The sequence below is a fragment of the Rhinolophus sinicus genome, chromosome 6 (assembly GCF_057876585.1).
Source record: "Rhinolophus sinicus isolate RSI-liver-muscle chromosome 6, RSI-T2T, whole genome shotgun sequence".
In the NCBI taxonomy this organism is placed as follows: Eukaryota; Metazoa; Chordata; class Mammalia; order Chiroptera; family Rhinolophidae; genus Rhinolophus; species Rhinolophus sinicus.
This window is the reverse complement of record NC_142506.1, coordinates 47,018,391-47,041,776: the sequence shown is the minus strand read 5'-3', so window position 1 is coordinate 47,041,776 and position 23,386 is coordinate 47,018,391. Positions and strand designations below refer to the sequence as shown.

General features: G+C 32.8%; 1 protein-coding gene across 5 annotated transcripts in view; it reads left to right on the top strand.

Moving 5' to 3' along the window:
• Nucleotides 1–23,386, top strand: part of ARID4B (AT-rich interaction domain 4B) — a 120,150-nt gene that overhangs the window by 66,910 nt on the left and 29,854 nt on the right. For 3 of the 5 annotated variants that reach the window (XM_019746991.3, XM_019746992.3, XM_074316715.2), the window contains exons 8-17: nucleotides 1,001–1,139; nucleotides 4,629–4,708; nucleotides 6,335–6,411; nucleotides 7,313–7,467; nucleotides 10,496–10,568; nucleotides 12,140–12,234; nucleotides 13,167–13,264; nucleotides 14,001–14,244; nucleotides 14,539–14,714; nucleotides 18,585–18,839. In XM_019746991.3, coding sequence (XP_019602550.3) covers nucleotides 1,001–1,139; nucleotides 4,629–4,708; nucleotides 6,335–6,411; nucleotides 7,313–7,467; nucleotides 10,496–10,568; nucleotides 12,140–12,234; nucleotides 13,167–13,264; nucleotides 14,001–14,244; nucleotides 14,539–14,714; nucleotides 18,585–18,839 — 1,392 coding nt within the window. The remainder of the gene's footprint in view (nucleotides 1–1,000; nucleotides 1,140–4,628; nucleotides 4,709–6,334; nucleotides 6,412–7,312; nucleotides 7,468–10,495; nucleotides 10,569–12,139; nucleotides 12,235–13,166; nucleotides 13,265–14,000; nucleotides 14,245–14,538; nucleotides 14,715–18,584; nucleotides 18,840–23,386) is intronic. The other 2 variants (XM_074316713.2, XM_019746993.3) reach the window with 2 other exon arrangements.

Sequence of the window (23,386 nt, the reverse complement as noted above, 5' to 3'; positions counted from 1 at the left end):
GGCATGAAGACAAATATAGAATATACTGGATTTATCCAGTCAACCAAATGGATAAATCATGTTTAAAGTTTTAAAATATCCTGTCAGTTTACATTTTTTTTGGCAGTGAACTTGGTCATTGCCAGCTATCTCAAAATCTTTTCATCCCTGTTGATAATCAGTACTAGCCATTATTCTGTTTTATTTTATAATAAGAACTTACACTAAAGTCTATTTATTAAACATTTTTTAGTGTCCTATTCTGGGCATTTTGAGCAGTCAGTTGTTAGAATCTTTATTTTCTTTAGCACTGATTGTGGGCTTTCTTAGAACCAGATTCAGAATAGAATTTTTTGTTTTGTATTTCTTTTGTCCTTTTTAGTTTTTACTATACTTTCCTCTAACATCAAATAGATGGTTTTAGGTAGTTCTGTTTCCTAACGTCTTTCTAATGTACTAGTTCTATATACAGTGTAACTAGAAGAAATTTTTAACATAATACAAAAGAACCACAGTATGAATTTTATGAATACCTAGGTTGTATATATTTGATACTGAAGATAGCAGTGATAGCAGTGTTGATCTCTTATCAGATTGTCTCCTCTCCCTACTGTGACCCACAGTTAATAAAGATCTGCAAAATTAGCTTTATATTGAGAGTGTAAAATGACTATCTCTAGAACTCCTTTAATCTGAGAGTAGGTTCCAGTATATTTTAGTATATATAGTACTGGGATATTTAATATGGGGTCTTCAGCTTTTTGAGAATTTGGGAACCAGTGTTATTCTGTTATGATCCTCCCCTTAATCTTTTAAAATAGCACTAAATAAACTTGAATAATTTTTAGGAAAATGATATGTTTTTCTCTAGTGATAACCCTTTTTGTTCTTTAGAAATTTAAAATTAGCCATTCTGTAGATAAGAGAAATGAGATAAGATTTCTAGAACACCTATATTCAACTTGGTATGCTTATTCTTTGTGAAGATCAATGGAAATATCTTACTGTTTTCTTTCCTTAGACCAGAGGAAGAGTCTTCTTCATCCTCCAGTGATGAAGATGAGGATGATAGGAAACAGATTGATGAGCTACTAGGAAAAGTTGTATGTGTAGATTATGTTAGTTTGGATAAAAAGAAAACACTATGGTTTCCTGCATTGGTAAGTAACTTTAGTATAAAAGAGTTTAATTTTCAACCTCATAAATTCACAGAAAAAAATTGGTTTTCTTACTAGTGCTTTTCATAGGTACAAAATGGGGAAGTGGTTTTGGCATCCCATCATTCATTTCACATAAAGATTACTTTCAAAATTGTCTTTGAGTACAAAGAACTCTTGAAGTCACCCAAGAAAGGCAAAACCATGATAATTTTAGAGGCTAAGTATATGGGAGTTCCATATACTGCTCTCTGTATTTTGGGTAGAAAATTCATGATGCAGACTTTGAAAACCCCTAAATCTACCATGCAAACGATGCAGAAGAAGAGCAGAACCTTTCTTTTCTACTATTGTCTATAGATAATGTCTATTTGTGATTTTTTTTTTTTCAGTGAACATAATAGTGTTTTGCACAAAATAAGTACCCAATAAACGTCAACTCTTGTGATTATAATTAAAACCAGTGAGGGTAATTATTTGTTTTAATAAACATAAATACTTGATGATACCTTTGTTGGATGCCTGTTATGTGCAGGATTGTGCTAAGACCTTTATAAGGATTATGAGGTGGGTAGACATAATTATTTACCCTCATTTAGAGATAAGGAAACAGTAATAGAATAGTTAAGTAACTTGTCAAGCTTTGGGTTAATGGTAAGCTGAAAACTTAAGTGTCAGTGTATGTGAGCATTTTTTTTTCCTAAAGCACTAAGATTTTTTGTAAGAATTTTTTTTAATATGTTTTAAAAAGTTTTGTGTGTCTTTTTTTAAAACAGGAACATTAAATTTTTTCACTGTTAATATTTTCAATATTAATTAAAGATTCTCTCACCATAATTTCTAAATAGTTTCTTTGATGCTGAGAAAAATATTTAAGGGTTTATGATATTGAAAGATCAGTAATCTGCTTAGTCAACCATTTCTATGTTTTAAAAATAGAATTATTGATATATGTTATCCTCCCCCCCAAATTGAGATCTTTTGGACAGTGATAAGTAATTTTTATCAACCAGAGTGTGAAATTGTGTTCTAAATCAAACAACCTTGACATAATCAATATTTGCATTTCTATTTTTAAAATTAATTTTTGTAAGTTGAATAAATTTTACAAGTGTTTTGGTAACGTCATCATGTGAGAAAACAGTCCCATGCTCCTAGAAACTATAAATAATCAAACATGTATTGAGCATTTACCCTGGCCAGTCAGTGCTAAGTTAACATAAGAAGTCTCATTTAGTCCTAATTGAGACTGAAAAACAAGTGGTTATTTACCCTCATTTTAAGTGGAGGAAGTTTAGTGTCCATGATTCATGGTCTTCCTTTGCAGTTTCCTTTACTGTTGCTCCTCTAACCAAGCTTTAAATGTTGTTCAGGGTTCAGAATACATCACTGTATATTTTCATCCCGTTTTATAGCATTGGAGTGATAAACTGAAATGCCTTAGGGACCAAGAAAATAACATACACAGGTGAACAGGATAAAATTTGGTTTGTAGTTCCTGTGTCAGAATGGAGAGTGAACCCACTACTCTCACACCACTGTCAGCACTGGCCAGAGCTATCATGTGTCTGGTTTTCAAAAACCTAAGCTGATGAGCAAAAGCAAAAGGGTGGATAAGGCTTTTAGTTTTAGACCCCGACTTTAGGCTGTTGACTCCCAAGTTTATGTCTTTGAGTTCAAACCTCTATTCAGAGCTCCAGACCTGGGCATCTCTCTCTATTCAGTATCTCCATTTGGATGTCCTTTAGCCACCTCAAAACTTCGTAAGCCTAAAAGTTCATTTATTCTCTTCTCCCCCGTTCCCAAACTTGGCCCTTCTCACATTGTTTCCTTTCACAGTGATTGACACCATTTGCACGAGGCAGAAATCTGTAATCGTTCTCATCTCTCCACTTCCTTGATGATCTCTAATATTTCTCATTCTTTTAACTTGCCATTGCTACTATTTTACAGTCAAGTCACCATCTCTCACCTGCATGATTGTAGTAGTTTAGTCTCTTTTCAACTCTTATCCTTCTCTGGGTTAACAGCCAAAGTAATTTTTTAAAAGGCAATAAATCTGTGTTGACATTATACTGCTTCAGACCCTTTCCTTAAAGATTTTAGATTTTGTCCTAAGAATTACCATGGCATACAAGACTGGAAAATCTGAACCCTGCTTATTTCTCTTATTCAGTCCAGGCAGGAATGTCAGCCGCACTGGCCTTTTGCTTCCTGGAATGGGTTTCACTACTTGCTGTCTCAGGCCCATCCCATAATCTGTTTTCTCTGCTTACAGTTCAGCCCTATACTGTACACATGTGCACACACATACATCTTTTGTCAGGTCTGTTCCAGTGACTGTTTTGGCCTCTGTCCTCCAACATCTGGCACATTCCTCTGATGGCGTAGTTATTATGTGTAGAGTGACTAGCTATGATTGAACCAATGAGTATTTATCTCAGTACTTTTTTGAAATGACAGGAGAGTTTCCCTAGGTGCTAATACATGTAAAAGATTTCCATTAGTGAATTATTTGAGAATGCCAACATTTCAGCAATGCTTAATGCAGTGCACTTACAATTAGGAAAATGAACTAACTTCTGAGAGACTGAATTAGAACTAACCTGTTTCTAGCACCTCTCACCTGTGGTGAGAGTACATGCATGCCTTTTATACCCCATCGGGTCGTTTTTCAGAGCTAATGAGATAAGCCTTAAAACAGACCTATCATACTTATTTAGCCCATTTTTCATTTAAAAATGTAACTATACTATTAACTTGTTCTTGGTATACATAGTGGGCTGTCTTGGTATTAAAAATAATCAAAATTCATAGGTGTCTTGCATTAGCACCATCTTTGGGAAGACATGCTTTATCCTCACTGTAAATAACAGCTGAGGCGATTTCAAATAAAATAAATCTCCTAATGTTAGTAACAAATCTTATACACACTCTTAGAAGGTACCAACTTTAAAATGCTTTTAGAGTAGGTAGTATTATGAAGAAATTTTAGTATGTGTTAAAGTATATATTTAAGTGCAAATACTAGTAGAACCTCATTTCTGTCTTTTTTTAGGGTGGAGACTGCTCTGATTAAGTTCTGATACCTGATCCCATTTTGGGTCCTGTCCTTCTTAGGCTTGATGCAGACCCTCTGTCAAGGCCCTGGCTCTGCCTCTTTTTCCACCCCTGCCCACTTTTATTCCAGCCTTCCATTTCTGACTAGGATATGGTCCACAGCTTTAGCCTAGTCATAACCATGCTTCTGCTTTCAGTACCATGCCTGAGCCTAGAAACAGTGTGGGTGATAGAGGGCTGGAAGGAAATCGGATACAAATTTAAAATTACCTGCCTGTGTTCCCACACGTATATGTACCTGTTTGTCCTCAAACTAAAACTAGTTTCTAAACGAAGCTGAAACTACTTTTTAAAAGGATTTAAATAGTTGATATTTAAGTCACTATCTATACATGTACTTTTAGTTACAATAGTTTCACATTTTTTTTAAAGGTGGTTTGTCCTGATTGTAGTGATGAAATTGCTGTGAAAAAAGATAATATTCTTGTTCGATCTTTCAAAGACGGCAAATTGTAAGTATAATTCCCTTGGTATGAAAAATATGCTGTTTTTCCAAATTTGGGTGGTAAATGATAAAATTTTATTTCTAGTGACATTACCATTGTACGTTATATCATTCAGAATGTTTCAAAGTATGATCACTTTTCATAATATTAAGTGTATTTCTTATAGTATGTCTTTCTTTGTTCATTTTGGTCTTTTCTAAACTAGACTCAGTACTGTCTAATTTGTCAGTTTTACTTGTATAATAGATGGTAATTTGTTGAGGCAAATTTGATATATCTACCATATCTAATACTTGATTGATAATATTAGTTAATATTTATTGTTCACAAATGTCGAATTAGAATATTTTAATATTTTTAATTATGTCTAAATGGTTGTAGTGATACCTGTTGTATAACATTTGACTTCCACAGTAGTCCGAGGATTAAAATGGGTATGGTAAGAAAGTGAGTTTTCATGTAGGAATTTCTTAGTTATGAATTTCTATTTTTTTTTTTTTAAGAATTGTGTGACTAGAAAAACCATAGATTTTATATTTTGCTTTATTGGATGACTATATCTTAAAAGGATCATCATGTTTAAGATTGGTGCCTGGGTTTTCAAGTTCTGAAAAGAGATTTTTTAAAAACAGTCTGTGAAACTCAGTTTAACAAAATTGAGATAATGAGAGAAATTTAACACTGAAATGGAATACTGGTTTGATGATATTAAGAACTTGTTAATATTTAAATGTGTGATAATGGTATGATTATATTTTTAAAAACAATTTTAAAGCTCCATATTGAAATTTCACAAGTCATATAATATCTGGGATTTGCTTCAAAATAATCAGTTGGGATGGGAGCAAGTAGGTAGGGGTATAAATGAAACAGTGACTACGAGTTAATGATTATTGTAGTTGGTGATGGATACATGGGAGTTTGCACTATTCTACCTACTTTTATATATATTAGAAATTTTTAAAGAGTTAAAAATGTTGGCAAGCTGAAAAATGTATTTGGAATAATTTTTAGGTTCTTATTGATTGCTTGACACATACCAAATGCAGAAAAGCTGAATAATGGTTTATTAGTGTAAAATAGGAAATATATGTGACATATATGACAGAACTTCTTGTAGTTGTTTGCATCTGACCCCTCCTAATGATTGGGAGTTCCATGAAAGAACTTAAATTGTATATTAGAATATTTGCTAGTAAGCCTAAACTCCAGTTAAAAGTTTTCCAAAAAGAGCTTTTATATTATAAACTATTCCAAGATAATGGCAGATTCTTACTGTTTGACTTCTTTTTTATTGGATTGATGCATTCTGCTCTTCAAACATTTTTATTTATTATTATTTTTAATATTTCAGTATTTTCAGTATTGCTTTATCCAGGAACCCTGATATTAGAGAATACCCTGTTTATATAACATCCCTTAAGATGGGGTCCTTTTGTAGATGATTACATATTTTAACATCCTACCTAGCATTTTATTTGGGACTTGCTACTCTGTATACAATCACTTTCATTGTAAATGTCAATACTCCAGTATTTTCATTAGGTTTCATTAGGTATAATTAAACTCTTAAATTATTTCTGTTCTGTTTTTGTGTTTTTTTTCTTTAAAACTAAAAAAATAATAATACAGTACTTCAGTGCCAAGAAAGGATGTCCATGAAATTACTAGTGACACTGCACCAAAGCCTGATGCTGTATTAAAACAAGGTAAGGGTAATATTGGAATAATTTTTTTTTAAGTTGTCTTTAAAGTTATGCTTGGTTTCTTTTGACTTTGACTTTTGTAAACCAATGTATCCTATGTTATAATAGGTTACCTCTTTCTTTTTTTATCTTGTTAACAGTGGCAGAAATTTAAAAGGGGGAAAGAACTATAACCTCAGCTATTATAGTATAGCTTTTGCATTCTAAATAAAATGTTAGTTCCTGAGGATGGTAGAAATAGGAATCAAATTAATCTTGATTTTCATTTTTCATAATATAACAATAGTTACATTTTATTGAGGAATGTGCTATAATTTCATTCCTTACTTGATTTTTGACATTGTAAATAGCTGTTTATTTTCTCCTTGCCTATATTCATCAAATCCAATAGTATGCTATATAAACTGGTTAAAAATCATAACAAATTTATTTCCATTTATCGTAAAGTGAGAATAACTGTCTAGGTAATTTTAATTGAAGCTAATTGATAATATAATTCAGGTTTAACTAGAGATGTAGAGAACATATTTATAGTATACTTTCAGGTATTGTATGTTCATTGCAATGGCTTTCTGCCTGGTATATAATACTATTTGTTGGATAAACGATTAAAGATTTACCTGTCTTAAAGTTTTTACTAGACATGCTTAATGTTTGTTTAAGAGAAGTGCTTTTCTCTTGTAGTTTTTTGAACCTAAATCACTTTCCATTGGTAGCATCTGGCATCTCTAAAATGGGTGCCCAATGCTTTAGAGTGTTGCAGTTAGCACTGTGCCTGGCACACCGCAAATGCCAGCAGTATTAACAGTATTAGCACAGTAGTTTTCATTTATCTTGTCTAATATTTTTAGACAAATCAGTTGTCTTATTTCCCCAGTTCCCATACTTTATGCTCTCTTTCCAGCCTTTGACCAGGCACTTGAATTTCACAAAAGTAGAACTATCCCTGCTAACTGGAAGACTGAATTGAAAGAAGATAGCTCTAGCAGTGAAGCAGAGGAAGAGGAGGAGGAGGAAGATGATGAAAAAGAAAAGGAGGACAACAGCAGTGAAGAAGAGGTAAGTAAAAGCAGTTGATGCCTTTCAAATTTAAAAATTACAGTTGGGTTTCCTTTGTGAGTTAGGATTTGGTATAAAGTCATTAATCACAAATATTTTTACTATTAAAATATTTTGTTCTTATTGGGAGATCACTTCATAAATTACATAAATGTCTACTATGCTGTACAGCTGAAACTAATATAATATGGAATGTCAACTGATCAAAAAAAGGCACTGGGATATAAAGTATGACACAGGGAATAGTCAATAATATTGTAATGACTATGTACAAGTATAAGTATTAGATGGGTAATAGACTTATTGCAGTTATCACTTGTGAGGTATGTAAATGTCTAATCACTATGTTTTTTACGCCGGAAACTAATAAAAAAATATTTAGTAATAAAATTGTATTTGTGATATTCAACATAATCAAGTAGTTTTCTTTCTTACCTTAAAATATGGTCTTGTGAAATGAAAAATATTAAGTATAGTTATCCCCGTAACCTCACAAATGTTTCTTAATCTTGCTGTGCTTTTGGTTTATCAGATAATTAAGGAAATACCCACCTAACGAAGCAAAACTACTATTCACCATCATGTAGACAGCTGTTGCCTCATACAACGTTTACAGCTACATATTTTATTGACATACCTAAACGAGCATAGAATATATCATTTGTTGAATTTATATGGATCAGGAAGCTGAAGTTTTAGATTTTATTGTAGCTGGTACTTTAGGTCTAGCAGTGACAAGTACCAAGAAAAGATGTCTATGATATTATTGGTGACATTGTACCACTGTACTCTTTACTGATTTGTTGAACAACTTCATAAAAGTAATTGGGTGAGAGGTATAGAGAGTGAAGGCTACTATGTTTGATCATGGAGTGAATTGCATTTAATGTTTTCAGGATACTAAGTTAATGTCAATATGTCATATATTGTTATGAAATTCTGCCATTTAACTGTAGTAAACAACTATTAATGAAATAGGATTGTTTGAGTTACGTTTTATGATACAGTGATCAGTAATGACAATGTGTAGTGTAAAAGAGTCCTTGGCTTCAGTCTTCGCCCCCACTGACTTCTATTTAAAATGCTAAAAGGAGAAACCAGTCCCTTGCTTAAAACCTCCTCAGTGGGTTATCATCACTCTAAAGGTCAAACTTCACTTGTAGTCTACCCCTGCCTTTTTCCCCCGTCACCTTTTTTGCTTTGGCCTCCCACTTGGAACTTTATGCTATAGCAATATCAAATTACACACCTTGCTTCTACATAGCTTTACACATACCAGTACCTCTGCCTGCAGTGCCCTTCCCTTCCCACCCCTACTCAACCTGGCACACTTTTCTGTTCAGTTTTCAAACCCTACTTGTCACTGTTGTAAAGGGAAACCTTCTGTGAACCATCACATTTCTCACCTCAGGAAAGTTAATCACTCCATTGGTCAGTCTGAACTACTGTTCCTTGTACGTGTGTGTGTGTGTGTGTTAGTGTTCAAATACATACATTTATTTATGTCTGTTTTCTCCCCTATTAATCTGTAAGCTCCTCAAAGGTACAGATATGGTCTTACTGGTTTTCACACTCATAGTGTCTGTCATAGTTTGTAACATGCAACAGATGATTAATATAAATGTCAGTTACCAAACTTTTGTTGCTTGGATTTGTGTTTTCCAAATGTTTTTGTAAAAGCAAATCTGGTTTCCAGTTTTTAAATATTTTCTTATGTTAAACATAAACTTCACTTAAAATTTTGCAACAGGAAGAAATTTGGCAGTTTATGAAAGTCAGATACTGTACCATGGGGACATTTAAGATAATATCTTGAAAATAAATTTACTCAGACTTACATCTGACTATCTTACCAAAACCCAGTGTACGTGGACCATGTTTAAATTGAGAAATACAGATTTACCATAAGCAAATTAATAATTGTCATTTATTCGTCTCTGCCCAGCTACAGTAGCAAACCTAATAGTTTATCAACCTGGGTTTTTGTTTATAACTTGCCTTCTCTGCTCTGCCAGCTTTTAAAAGGGCAAATCGCATTCAAACAATGGCATTAGACACATGATTTTTAAAATTAAAATGATTTATGTAGACTGTAAGTTGACAAGTATGCTTCTGACGTTTCCTATTAGAAGTATTCGTACATTTGCCTCAGCTGGAGTTACTGGAAAGCCTCGGTGTATATTTGGAGTCACTTTCTCTGCAGTTACTCCTAATTGTGTTCTGTAAAGGCAGGCTCCGTGACTTAGTTTTCTTTCATTTGGTTCAGCACCTAACACAGCGCCTACACTTACTGTTGCTCATTAAATGTTTCTTGCATGGATGATAGTCACTGAATAGATGAGTTCCTCAGTCTCACCTACGACTCTGCTCCTAGCAGGTTGCTTCAGGCCCACTCCCTACTGCCACAACCCTGGCCACAGCAGCGCGAAGATAGTCCCTCCCCTGGAGTTGATAAGTCAGCGAACTATTTTAGTACTTGAAGATTTACCTAAGTCTGAATCTTCAGGTATTGTAGATTAAGCTCGTTCCCCACATTTACTGCTTTTATAAGCTTAAGTCCTATACAGTGGGGCACTGTGTAAGGAAGGATACTTGTAGTTACAGCTAATGGTACCCACTCTTGTATAGTTCCTGGAGGAGCAATAATAGAGTCAGTTTTGATGTTAAACCCTGACCCATTTGCATACAAGTGAGAGTAGGTCTTCTTGAGCCTGAGAACCTGACTTAAAGAATCTATTATCCAGTAAAAAGTTCATGAACCATCTTGCTAGTTTCGTTTTTTACATGAGAATTTACATTTGCGGTTGTCATTATTGAGATACCTTTTCGGACATATTCTTCTATAAAGCATAAAATGTCTAGACTTTTCCAGTTTTGAACAGCTTAGTATTAAGAAATAATTTTTATTTGTTAAAAAGCCGTTGAAATATTTTAGTATTAGTCTTTGCTGTTGGTAGGAAATCTGCTTGCATTGTTAAAATGCTTAACTGAGGAAAATAATACTCTATTCTTCTGTGACTAAAATTAGGAAGAAATAGAACCATTTCCAGAAGAAAGGGAGAATTTTCTTCAGCAGTTGTACAAATTTATGGAGGATAGAGGTGAGTGTTTTTTCTTTTATTCAGCATTAGTTTTGTGGTTATCATTTAGTTAATATTTTAAAAATAATAGTTCTGTTTAGTTAGTTTCATATCACTGTATATCTTTTTGGTTGCCAGTATCACCAACACCTAGCTCTGTCACATAGGAGGTGGAAAGAGGAATTTGACAGTATTTTGAATATCGTGGCCATGCTTCCATAAATGTTTATATTGTCCTGTGTATCTACCCATCCAGCTGTGGGACCCCAAAGAACTCATACAAGGGAATAGCAGCAGCATGGAATCATAGTGACATTGTATTTGCACCTACATAAATGCCTCTAATAAAAGGCTTCCTTCTCCAAAATCAGTTTGGTTTGCCTAGGGGTGTGTGTGTCTGTGAGATTGAGAATAGAAAGAGGAAACCACACTCTAAGATGACCCAGCCACATAGAACTAAGAAGAGAGTTAACCCATCCATAGAGAGCCAGAAATAGAAAGGTGACAGAGTCTTGAAGTGAATCTTGGCTTAGCCTATTGAATCTGCCTAATGTTATTAAAGAAATGCAAGGATTGGGGGAAAGAGAAATGAGTGCTAACCTTTCATTTACAGTGATGGACCTCGCCCTCCAGTAACAACTCTCTTGCTTAGTTGCTGTTCAGAGTATGGTTTCTCCTTTCCTGGGAAGATGCTAGCAAGGGAAGGAAGTAGGGAGGCAGAAAGCTTTCTAGCTTGAGAAATGAATGAATAATATTTGGAAATGCTACTATACTCTAGGAATTAATGATTTTTAAATCATCGTTTGTATTTCTAAATGAGTAGATTTGGCAGTTTGTCTGTTCTCATAAACGATAGTGGCTGCTGCAATGTGATTATCTTTTTATCCTGTAATATAAAATGTCCTTGATTCCTGTGTTATTTCTTTGTATGAATAGAGGTTTGGCCTAAGAGGGTAGGCTATTTCTTAGGCTTAGGATAACATAAATAAAAAAGTGAAGAAAATGAACAAAATCTAATATTAGAAAAGAATTATTAAATATGATTATGCAGTCATATATTTTTTGGAAAGGGCCGTAGGTTGTGTGTCTCTGTCCTGTTATTTCCTCTACCACTTTTTAAAGGTTTGAGTTTTATTTTCCCATGTTAGTATAAAAGTAAATGGATAGAATCACTTACAGTAGTAGTAAATTAGTAAAATACAAAGAAAGTATAAAACTCATTGCGAAGAAGTGACCTATCAGTTATCCCAACACTTTCTTCAGTTCTACCAAACTTTGTTTCACTGATTTTTAAAAATTTTGTTTTGTTGGCATTTTATTTTGCTTTCTTTGGTATTTATTCTTTTGTTCACCGAGGGAATGAAAGTGGCATGAAATCATACATGGTTTCAAAAATCTGGTGTGAGAAGAAAAATTTAATGAAATTTTAAAGTAGTTGTGGTAGTCTGGCTTAAGTAGTAGACATCTTTTTGATTAACAAGGGATTTTTTTTCTCATATATATTTTACACTATATTTGATGGTAATATTTAAATCTTTTGAAGTTTTAAATTAAAAAATGTAGCTTAATATACTTTGTGTTTTCCTTAACAGGAACACCAATTAACAAACGACCTGTGCTTGGATATCGAAATTTGAATCTCTTTAAGTTATTCAGACTTGTACACAAACTTGGAGGATTTGATAATGTAAGTATTACATTCAAAAGTGAAACGTGGTTTTCATGCAACATGTTTTCGCATCTAAAAGTATCCATTTAAGCAATCTAAGAAGGAAAATAAATGGAAAGTACAAGTTAGAAACAGAGCTAGCTTCCTCAGACCAAATTTAAATTTAAAGATTTCTAAAAATGAGCTTTCTGACTTACTGTTAAGTTTGTCAAACTTTCATAAACCACATGTGTATGTATATCTGTTAGAGTAAAACCGTCAGTGGAAATTCTTTTTTTTCCTATGTCTCTTTTCCACTAGACTATAAAATCCTTCGGAGCAGGGATCTGTCTTAATATTCTTAATTTCTTAAGAATATTTTTAATTAATATTCTTAATTTCTTCCACCACCCCTGATACATATAAAGCATATAATTTATGTTTGTATATGTATAAACATGCAGAAAATCTCTGTTGAACTGAAGAAATTATCTAAAAGTTGTCAGGATGTATGATACTCAATTAAGACAGGGAAAAACATTCTGTAGAAAAAAATGCTTTAGTAAGATCCATAGAACTGCTTTGATTTATTAGCTTGTATGTTTTATGGCAAATGATACGTCATTTAAAAATATCTGTTTTGTCATCAAATTTTGATTTAGGAACCTGGTTATTTTCTTATTTACTATAGCAGGGTTTATTTAAAAGTCAAATGGTCTAATATTTCAACATTTGTAATTCTCTGAGATTTGTTAGAATACTAAAACTTCTTTAAAATACTGGCGTAAACCAAATTTTTTATTTAGAATATGTTGAGATTGGTATTTTTCATTCCATTGAGACTAGAGTCAGTTAATATATATATATATATATATATATATATATATATATATATATATACTATATTTATCAATATTTTATTATATTCCCACCTTTTAATTTGGGAGTTTTCATTTCACTTTGTCCATTAGATTGAAAGTGGAGCTGTTTGGAAGCAAGTCTACCAAGATCTTGGGATTCCTGTCTTAAATTCAGCTGCAGGATACAACGTTAAGTGTGCTTATAAAAAGTAAGTCAGTGTACGTGATATAGCTATTCAGTATTTTATCTAGAGAGCAGGATGGAATTCACATAACTGAGGCTAATTGTTTCTTCTAAGAAGAAATCAGAAATTTTCACTAATCACTCTATAATATAGCATTTTCTAGAGTGTATTCTATGAATATTCAATCTATGAGAAATCCTTTGAAGACAGTTTTTGTGGCCAACTACATTTGAAAAGTGCTGTGTAGAAGTTAAAATGCTGAAGTTTTATAAGTCAAAGAAATCCAAATTTGAATCCTGGTTCTGCCAATTATTAGCTTGTGGTGCCTTTGGACCATTTGTTTGTTCTCCTAAGCCTCGGTTTCCTCATTTGTAAAATGGGATAATACTGTTTGCTTCATAGGATTACTCTGATGATTAAATGAGATTTCACATGTACTAAGAGGCCCAATGCCTGGCATACAAGAAGTGCTCAACAAATAAGTGCTGTTACTAATACTTTTAATAGCTACTATTGTTACCATTATTATATTTAAGATTATGACTGTCTTTTCACTTTTAGCATAGTTTCTTTTAGTGAATTTTTTTCTTTGAAATATGTTTCTGTTTAGGTTAAAAAGATTGGGAAGAATTGAACTAGAATAAATTAAAATATTAATATGACTCAGTATCTGAGAACTTAAATGAACTCATTCAAAAAAAGTCACTACAGTAATATTTTAAAATGTTTTCCCAAATGTAATTTCTCTTCACGTTTCTAGATACTTATATGGTTTTGAGGAGTACTGTAGATCGGCCAATATTGAATTTCAGATGGCATTGCCAGAGAAAGTTGTTAACAAACCATGTAAGGAGTGTGAAAATGTAAAAGAAATAAAAGTTAAGGAAGAAAATGAACCAGAGATCAAAGAAATAAAGATTGAAGAGGAGGAGAAGGTAGTACCAAAAGAAGAAAGGTCTACTGAAGATGACATTGAAAGAAAGGAAAATATTAAACCCTCTCTGGTAAATCAGATATATCCTTTGCCTTCTTTCGTACATTTTCTACATCCTCTGTAAAGTTTTCATAGTTCATTTTTGTATAATTTTATACTTTATTATTTGTGCATTTTCTTCAGTAAGTGCTGTTTTTGTGTTTAAAATAGCTGTTCGCTATTTTTGCCTAGTGTAGGAACGGTAGGAGTTTCTTAATAACTTAATATTAGTTTGGTTAGTACCTCCTTTTGCTAACTATTAGATCATGGAATTAGGTTGACAGTTTTTACTTTTGTTGGTTTAGTTCCTCTGATCTTTTTCTAGGGAAGTAAAAAGAATTTATTAGAATCTATACCTACACAAACTGATCAGGAAAAAGAAGTGAACATGAAAAATACAGAAGAAAATGAAAATCTGGAAGATAAAGATGATGTGACAACTGGGGTAGATGAATCCCTCAGCATAAAGGTAGAAGCTGAAGAAGAAAAAGCAAAATCTGGGTAAGAAATTCGTTTTTGGTTAGATGCATTTTGGCTGAGTGAATTTTTGTAATTTGCTCTTTGTATGTGTGTGTATGTATGAATCTAAATTTGATTGACAAAATACAGGATAATTGAATGATTTGTATTTATTATGTAAATAGTATTTGCCTCCTTCAGAGACCCTGCTAATTTAAATTTGTAGCAAAAGATATTTTTGATTCATTCTTCTTGCTCTCATCATGGAAATTCATAAAATTTTGAGCTTGGGAAAATTATTTCTTACTGTATTAAGCTCTGCTGAATAAACAGATAATACACATTTGGGAAGATGGCTTTCTCCAATGTTTTATAGATGGCATGTTGGCTATAGATTTTGAGAGTTGTATTTATTTCTTCAGCAAAAAATAAGAATGGAAAAGTGCTAATAATTTGTTTTTAAAAGGCCAAAATTGTTATGTTGTATTTTATTGACTTGTTTTGTTTAGTTTGGAATGATGAATTATTTAGCAATGTAATTTATGCACTGCCAGTGGATCCCTGGATTTTATAGGTGATCTTTGGTGTGTCATCTTGTTTCTGAGGGTTTAAAAAACCTAAACATCCCCATTGTTAGTGATCCATTGAGATAAGTGCAGCCAAATATTGTTTTGATCATTTTAGTAGTTTTCTGAAGTTTTCCCACAGTATGAAGCCAAGCAGGGAGGAGAAAAAAAAACCATGCTTAGATGAATATCGTAAAAGGTGTTTGTTATATATCTGTGTGTACAAATTTTTATTTCAAGTATTCCTTCTTGCTGTTGGAATTTATTTCAACTATTAAGAAACTTAGTAAGTATTCAGCTTTTGGCCTAAAATCTCTCGATCATTTTAGTGTTTTGAAACTTTGGCCTCAGCATGCTGATAAATGTGGAAGAAAAAAAACTGGGTTTAGATGAATACATTATAAGTGTTCATTATACTTGGTTAGAGTTCTTTGTGTGTAAATGTGTATTTGAAGTATTCTGTGGTGCTACTGGAGACTGTTTCAACAATTGATAAACTTAGGATTCAGCTTTTTGCCTAAAAAAAAAAATCTGTAGATATTTCTGGAGCAGCTGCTGTGTGGAAGGCACTCTGATAAGCCTGTATTTTCTCTTTGTTACTAATAATTATCTTAATTTTTCAAATGGATACTTTAAAAAGCTTATTTCATAGTATAAAATGTGTTTTGTAGGTTTTTATAAATTCATTTAATTCTTCAACTATATGGCATTTTTACTTACTACAGATATCTATAAATGATTCCTACCACAAACTGAAATTATCCTGCCTGGCTTGCCCTAATTTGGTAGATGTTCTTTAGAAGCATTTTGTGTTAGGAATGTCTGAAATTGATTTCTGAATTTTATTAGATCAGTGGAAGAGAAAATTTTACAACCATAAAGAATTAATACGTAAGTATTTTTATAGTATGTAAACTTTAAGTAATTAGCTACTTCCAAGATTTTCAGTGTCCTTCCTCCATATTCCAGGTATGGGAGATTTTAAGTTAATTTATCTAGAGTGCCTGGCCCATAGTAAATATTAATAAATCGTAGCTTTTATTTTTTAAATTTGTTTCATTGTAAGGAGTGTAGCATCAAACTGGGAAAATCTGATATTTCTTTGAGAATTCAGATGAGAAATCCTTCCTGGTACATTTGGTTTTCCAAAATAGAGTTTTAAAAAATATATTAGTGAGAGAGAGAGAATTTCTTTAACCTGTATGCTGGTTACATTTTATACTTTCAGAGGCTGTCTCTCTTGGCATTTTATGTCCTGCCTGGAATAGTGCTATTACCTCTGATTTTGCCACTGAATTCTTAGAGAAAGAAATAGAATATTTTCTTTGGCTGATAGCCACTAATTGTGTTGCCTCTTCTTCAGTATATTACTTATGTGACTTTCATTTGGTTTGGGTCTGAAGTTGGTATTACATGTGAATTTTTAATTTTGATTGCTTTACTAATGCAGAGTACTAGGTTTTTATTCCAGATTAAATAAAGATCGTCCTGGCTACCACTTAAAGTAGGGTTGTGTTTGCTGTTATTGACATTTACCAGTTGTGCGCAACACACTGTATAATGTAAGAAACAGCTTAGAGTTTATTTTAATTTTTAAAAAATTTACTTTTTATCCTATATTTCCTCTTTTATATGAGGATTCTAGGGTGCATGATAAATCTCTTCAGTGCATAATAAATCTCTTATCGTGACCACCACAGTACACTTCCTTTTCTCCCTGATATTTTAACTTTTATATATGTATATTATATATATTTTTATACACATAAAACATTTAAATTTGTTAATAGTTTATTATTCATAATAATAAACTCATAATTAACTCATAATTTCTTAGATATTTTAGCTGTACTAATAATTATTTCATAGAAATGTAATGTATTTTCAATACAAGAGGTCACATTTTTTAATCTCAGATTACATCTGGTTTCATTTAGGTTTTAATTTTTAAGTACCTATTCATTTGACTGTAGATGACTCTTTAAAATAGGAATAATTCTTGAGAATCTTGTAGGCTTGGTGATTTATTTCAGAGAAAATTGACACATTTGGTACTTTTGTCTACTCAGACTTAATTTCACAAGTCTATTATGTTTTCCTTCGTCCCTTCTGCCTCACTATATAGAAGGAAAGTGGTAGAATAAAAAAGCATTAAAGCGCTACTTGTATCACTATAGATTATTTTTGTTACCTATATAATTGCATAGTTAGGAATGATAAAATATGTTATTGTGAAAAATGTTGCATATTAGAAATTATCAGTGGAGGTATAATAATATTTATATAAATATTTCTATTAACTTTTAAAGCTTAATTACTTAGCTGTTAAAGCTTAATTACTTAGCGGTCCTTTGGTTCTGTTTTATGGTGTTTATTCATTTGTCAGCTTTAAAACTGATGGATTCTTTTTAATAGAAAACTGTTGTAATAAGTATCGACATAACTGCAGAGCAGATACAAACTTAACTAAATATAGTCGAGAATTTTGTGCTGAAGGTTTTTTTTATTCTAGTGCTTAAAAAGATTGATAATTTGAGATTTTCTCCAACTTGTTTAATACAGACTTGTTCCTAATACAAAGTGCATTGAATGTTCAATTTCAGAAAGTACATGATATTGAGAAGAACAAAATGTTTGCAGTGCCGCTTCTGAGTGGTTTAACTTTTAGTTTCATTTGGAACTTTAAAGTTGAGAGAATTGGTAGAGAAGAGTTGCAGTAAATACGTGGTCAAGAAAGCAGAAATTGTGGTGACGTTTAGAAGAATAGAAAGAAAAAACTTAATGTAATATTAATGTGAAGTTAGTTGAATATTCCTGTGAAAACTAAAATAATAGTTTACTTTAGTAAAATACTTGAAAATTTGGTTGGAGCACCTTTCAAAGTTATTTCAGACTAACTGTTGGCTAGTAAAATTTTTGTTTTAAACATCCTGATGTTGGAAATATTTGAATGAAAAATAACTTTTAGTCAGAAAATGGTCATGAGGTGTAATGACTTTTGTTTTTGTCAACTGAGATGTAAAACACTTTCATAATAAAACATGAGAATTGTTACAGTTGATCGTGCTAGTTTCTTGCTGTTCAGCACAACTTCTGTTCTTCTGACTGTTGGAGATTTTCTTTTAATGCACTTATTTTCCAGTGTTCATTTCCTCTAAGTGTATCTTTCTGTAACCATGGTCGTCTTATACAGTTTTAATTTTTAATATTAAAATCAGATTTTCATACACGTGGAATCTGCTGTTCCCGGAACAATCACAGCCACAATTTTTATCAGTTTATGTGGTTTGGAACTGAAAAGCTATGAAGTGTCTTTTATTAACTGCAATTTTTTAAACCTTTCAAGAGATGAAACGAATAAAGAGGAAGATGAAGATGATGAAGAAGCAGAAGAGGAGGAGGAGGAGGAGGAAGAAGAGGATGAAGATGATGACGACGACAATGAGGAAGAGGAGTTTGAATGCTATCCACCAGGCATGAAAGTCCAAGTGCGGTATGGACGAGGGAAAAATCAAAAAATGTATGAAGCTAGTATTAAAGATTCTGATGTCGAAGGTGGAGAGGTCCTTTACTTGGTGCATTACTGCGGATGGAATGTGAGGTAACTTGAGTTTTAGCTAGTGATTGCTACCTAAAAACACTTATAAAATAATTTCCTATTTAAAAATTTAATTAACGAATTACAGGCTTATTAGTATTTTAATTGAGGTCCTAGCACCATATTAAAAATACATAGTTTTTAGCATGTAAATGCCTCGCTTAGTGACTTCCTACCTCCTGTTTTCAATACTTAGAAGGTGTCCTTAGCGTTTAGAAAACTGAAGTCTACACAGTTAATTTTTTTATGTTACACATGTAGATTAATGGAAGCAACATTATTAGTGAAATGATAGAAAAATCTTAAAAAGGTGAAAGATTTGAGCTTCTTGATGACTGTAAGCCAATTATCAGACTTCTTGCTCTCTTGCCTTTCCAACTACCTTGCCATAGTCACCTCTTCTTTGTAAGCTTAAGTCATCATGTTCCTTTCCCTCAGTAGGGATTTTAAAGTTCAGATTTCTTAAGAAGCTTTAGCTATTTCAAGAAGGCCTTATCTCCTCTTTAACAGCACCTGCATTACAGCCTTTTTCAGAAGCCTCCGAAATTTATTTGTATGTTTGAAACACTATGGTTGCAATGTAAGCAAGTCAGTTTGACTAAAACAGTGCACTTTTTGGCTTCTCCTTACCTAATGAACTTATGTAACTGAAAGGCAAGACTGAGGTTTGGTTTTAGGTTGTGCTCAATGACTGAAGTTTTTTTCTTACTCAAGTTTCCTTTGGCTTATTTCATATTTGAATTTTATCCAAAGTTTTGGGATCTGATCATTTAGATATCTTTTAAGAAAAATTTAATTCATTTTGTAATGTTTGACGTTTGTATTTAAAATATAGCATATGATAGAGTTGTAGCCCTTGAAAAGTTAAACATAGAACTTTTAAGTGGTGGTTTCATGGTGTGTCTAGTGTCTTCAGGAAGAATACAGTTCTCATGCTTTCAATTTAAATTGTATTCTGTGGTTTGGGAAGTTACTAAGAAAACATCGCAGATTCTCTTTCTTAAAAAAATACTTTTTTAAAAGTACATTTTGTATTGTCCTGTTGCAGCAATAGGAAGCTCTAGAAGCATGTCTGATCTGATTACCTTTCTTATTTTAAGAAAAGTACAATTTTCATCCATTCTGAAGTTTGGAAGAAAATAGCAACTTAAGTCATAAGGAAATATTCAGGAGTTTTGTTTAGGACTTGTTCTTTATTCTAACCAACAAGATTAACAAAGTTTTGAATTTTAAGTATACCTATCATCAGTGTTGTCCTGAAACAAGCTTTTCCAGATATCACTTCAACATCGTGTGTAATTTATCTTTTTGGCTGTTGGTGCTTACGCTGTTTCTGTGGTGCATGATTTTTCTCACCCGAAGGGCTGGCTATTAATGATCATGTTCAAAGGAAGATACTTGAAATGTCAGATAAAGCTGCTATGAGAACATTTTGCTCAGTCTTTGATATTTAATCATTTTAATACTATTAAATGAGGTTAATAAATATAAATGTAGAGGGAGTTCCATTTTTGCCTAGGATGTGAATGTTGAATATGTTAGTTTAAAATTAGGAAAAAATTGAATCAGCACAAATTAATAAGTAATGCCCCCAAGATAGATGAGCCACATCATCTTTTACCCTCTCTTTTCAGTTATTCTCTTTTAGTTATTTTGCTAGTTTACATAAGAAGGCGGTTTTCCTAGTAGCCTTTATGAAATGCTTTTAATTCTCTGATGAATGGATAGAATTTAGGTGCTTTCACTATAGTCAGGGCTTGATTATTTTCTATTGTCTCATTAAACAGAAGAGGCTTAGTATGTATAAGAATTGAGACATTCATACAAGTATTCTGCAGTTACAACTTTGTTTGTCAAGGAAAGATTGGCTAAAGGAAAGAGTATCCTACCTTGGAACACTTGGATTTTAGAGGGTAGAAAGAGCATCTAGCATTTTAGCTTTGAAATTGATAGGGCAGTGGGTTAGGTAAGGCAAGATGTTAAATTGAGGCGTTCACATTTTAATAACACAGAAAGGAAAACGAGGCCTAGTTCAACAAGACATGCTTGTGTCACTGAGAAGGATGCCGTCTACTCCTGACAACTCAAGCATTTGGTATGAACATTGAAAAGAAGAAAACTTACCATCTTGGTGAAGACCTATAGGGTGGATCTCTCCAGCATCATAGAGAAAACAACTGTACTTCCTTCAGTAGATTAAGCAGTTAATTTTCTCATAGTCAACATAACAGCATTCCTCTTTCTCTCTGCAATAATAAACAGAGTCCTATTGGTGAATAAACAATCATTTGTGATTTTTGCTGGTCTGAAGCTAATCTAATGAGGACTGCAACAAATCCTCATCAGCTCTATCACTATTTTCTTCTTATTTTGGGAAATTCAGCTTGATCTCTGAATTTACACTTAAGAGATGTGAAATTAGAAATGAAGATTTATGCATGAAGGTTCATGAAAATAGATTTATCTTCAGTTGCAGCCATTCATTACAATAGAAATTTGGAATATTTTATGTGGAGCTGTTTATGTGAGTTTTGTTTGCTCTGAAACATCTTCCAACAAATAAATTTTTCTTAAAATGTTAGTTTAAAAAAATACCGTTTTTATTGTAATTTCTACATTATTCCTTTTTTCTAAAAAGTGCTGTATAAACCTTTACATTAATATAATTTTTATTTATGCCCCTATTTCACAACTGAAAAATGTTAATTTTTGTTGAACAAAGGATAGTATTCGAACCAATTTGTTTTTTATGATGAGAGAAAAAAAGACATTTTTAGGGGGCAACTGGTTAGCTCAGTTGGTTAGAGCGCGGTGCTGATAACACCAGGGTTGCTGGTTCGATCCCCACATGGGCCACTGTTAGCTATGCTCTCCTTAAAAAAAGAAAGAAAAAAGACATTTTTACATGCTTACATTAATTTTGCTGGAAATAGCCAGAACTCTGGATCCTAAAGCATATAATGACTTATAAATGGTATAATACTGCTGCAGAATTTTTCAGATATGGTGATGACCATATATAAAACTATTATCCAAAACCAGAATTTACTAGGTCGCCACATGCTTGGAGTAAGTCATTGCTTTTTTATAAATATTTTTAAACTCTTCTAAAAATAGCATTCAATCTAGAAAAATGGGAAAATATATAAAAGTAGAAAGATTACTATTAAGATTGTAGTATGTTCTCTTTTAGTCTTAAAAATACATGTCCATACATTTTTTTAAAATTATAGTCATACTCCAGTAATTTTTAATAGGAGTTTCTCATATTTGTTTTAATTTCGCTTAGTGATATTAATGTTTTGTAGAAGTTTTTAGTATCATTAGCTAATGGATCCTTTTCACTCTCAATCATGCCATCAACATGGGATAATTTTTGAAAATAAAGTTATACTTTGAAATTCACCTGCCATAAATTCCATTATGTGTGTTGGATTCATCCTTGTTCTTAACAACTACCCTTTTCAGTAATAAAACTAAGTGCACTGAAATGATCTACTGCTTGGCATGGGAGTCAGAATACAGCAGTATTTTATTATATATTGATGCTAATTTTTTTTCATTCATTTTCACTTTGGCTTTCCATAATCAAGATTTTAGATTTTTTCTTTTCTTTTCTTTTTTATTGGGGAAGGGGAACAGGACTTTATTGGGGAACAGTGTGTATTTCCAGGACTTTTTTCCAAGTCAAGTTGTTGTCCTTTCAGTCTTAGTTGTGGAGGGCGAGCTCAGCTCCAGGTCCATTTGCCATTGCTAGTTGCAGGGGGCGCAGCCCACCATCCCTTGTGGGAGTCCAACCGGCAACCTTGTGATTGAGAGGACACGCTCCAACCACCAGCCATCCGGGAGCTCAGCCGGCAGCTCAGCTCAAGGTGCCGTGTTCAATCTTAGTTGCAGGGGGCGGAGCTCACCATCCCTTGCGGGACTCCAGGAGTTGAACTGGCAACCTTGTGGTTGAGAGCCCAGTGGCCCATGTGGGAATCGAACCGGCAGCTTCGGAGTTAGGAGCATGGAACTCTAACCGCCTGAGCCACCGGGCCGGCCCAATTTTTTCTTTGCTTTAAAATGGGGATCACCAACAGCATTAAAGGATACCCTTAAGTAAAAGAGAAAAGAGATACTAAAATTTAACTGTAAAACTCGTAAATAAGTAACAACGGTTCTATTCCATATTACAAGGTACAGAAAACACAAAATAAGATAAATTATACTTAAATGTATTATTTGAAATAAAAATGTATTTCATTTAAAAAATATTTCTGTAAGCAAATTGGCTGTCCTTGGAGGGAACAAATGGGGAGACTAGTAAAAGCCTTTCACAAACAGATGAGTTCAATCCGTTTTTGTGAACATTCAGCTGTTTTTTATCAAACATTATTCCTTTATTTGGCAAACATAAGTTCAGTGTCGATGTGCAAAATACTATGCTTGGCACTGAAGATACAGAGAAATTGTTCCTATTAAGGAATTTATTGTCCATGGGAGAGAATTACCACCAGGATTTACAATCCATTGATCCTAGAACCTCTCCTCCCTAATGCCTCAGCCCT